This window comes from Pinus tabuliformis, chromosome 3_1, assembly GCF_031772625.1.
Source record: "Pinus tabuliformis cultivar Carrire ecotype Pingquan chromosome 3_1, CPIR1, whole genome shotgun sequence".
Classification (NCBI taxonomy): Eukaryota; Viridiplantae; Streptophyta; class Pinopsida; order Pinales; family Pinaceae; genus Pinus; species Pinus tabuliformis.
In genome coordinates this window covers 74,019,439-74,020,893 of record NC_142301.1, presented here as the reverse complement: position 1 = coordinate 74,020,893, position 1,455 = coordinate 74,019,439, and the positions used below count along the sequence as shown (strand labels likewise).

The window sequence follows — 1,455 nt, the reverse complement described above, 5'->3', positions numbered from 1 at the left end:
ACCTCGATTGGAGGAAAATTGTAATATTATATTATTTAAAAATAGAATATAAAATTAAATATAACTTTAAAACCCTTCAAAACATTTACTTTATAACCATTTAAATTTTTAAAAATAATAATTTCTCACCCAATTGCCAAAGAAAATAAAAAATAAGTTCACCTTTCACGAAGAGGCTCGAACTGCTTCTTTTGCCTGGCCGCCACCAATTATTTAGTTTGCCGCGTGTTGCGGGCTGGTGGGTCCACATAGCCATTACACATGGCCACGCATTGCCGAACTGTGGCCATCCCTAAGTCTTCCTCGTCCTTCCTTTAACCATCATACATACAGAGCTTGCTTCGTTGGCAGATATTTTTATATTATTTTTCCATGACGCGTGATTTGTCCGTTGGTCCTCCGAGGCAAAGACGATTATTAATACGCGACACTCTCAACCCTTGCATTGCAAATCCTGTAATCTAACATTTCTCGGTCCATTCTAGTCGAGTGTTCGAGCCTCAAGCAGGGAGATTTCCGCTTCGAATTTGTAGTGGCCTGTCTGAGATTCACATTTTCTCAGCAGGAATTGCGCTTAGGATTTGGGCTTTTCCACATCAATTCGCAGTAACAGGCGCGTTGTGAGCGTGAGCGAGAATGGCAGGGGCAGGCAACTACGCATCTGCGGCTCTCTTGGCCGTTGTGTTGATAATGGTGGGAGCGGGAGTAGCTACAGCAGCAACAGAGGTGACGGCAGCATCTCCCAGTCCAACAATGGAGGCAGGTGCTGCTTCCATGGCCTTCGTTCCCTCTCTATTCTTCGCCATCATGGCCTCATTCATACCCTTCTTGGCCTCTCGATTTTACTGAGATCTGTTGCGGTTGCTCTTGGTCATACTTTATGATCAGGGAGGGGTGGCTTTTATTATCCTATTTTATGTATATTTCCGATATGTATACGGCATTATAGGTCTAGGTTTTGTGGAGGCTATTCTTTTCTGGACGAGTGCCAGAGTATTTTGCATCTGCTACACGCTTTTCTTCCTTCATTCTTTATCCATTTAGGAAATAAAGGGATCTTTTCACGGCCCTTTCTACTGAATATGATTTGAGTTAATAAATTTTGTTTGATAATCTTGGACTTAGCAGATTACAATTGCTTGGCAGATTTTGAGTTTTTCTGTTGTTTTAGGGTTTTTTTATGAATCCCTTTGAATGTTATGATGTTATTTGTGGAGAGTACTTTACAATGGGATGAGTTTAAATATGCTATCTAGTATGAGGGTAATGCACTAGAAGCATTGGTTCGCATGAAATCCTTTCCAACATAGGGTCATGTTCCATCTTTTTATGTTAGGGGAGTGACTGCATACTGTCCTAAATGCTCTGGTATTGTATTCTATTGTATGGTTGAGTCTGCTAGAGGGCTTCTGCATTTGAATGGTCAGTGGAGGGTTACATTAGAAATTAAATTCA

At 41.0% G+C, this 1,455-nt stretch overlaps 1 protein-coding gene across 1 annotated transcript; it reads left to right on the top strand.

Moving 5' to 3' along the window:
- Window positions 1-440: 440 nt before the first annotated feature.
- Window positions 441-1,113, top strand: LOC149185848 (uncharacterized). Its single transcript, XM_089412507.1, has one exon. It carries the CDS (start codon window positions 637-639, stop codon window positions 847-849), a length of 213 nt encoding a protein of 70 aa, XP_089268633.1. The 5' UTR covers window positions 441-636; the 3' UTR covers window positions 850-1,113.
- Window positions 1,114-1,455: the final 342 nt, after the last annotated feature.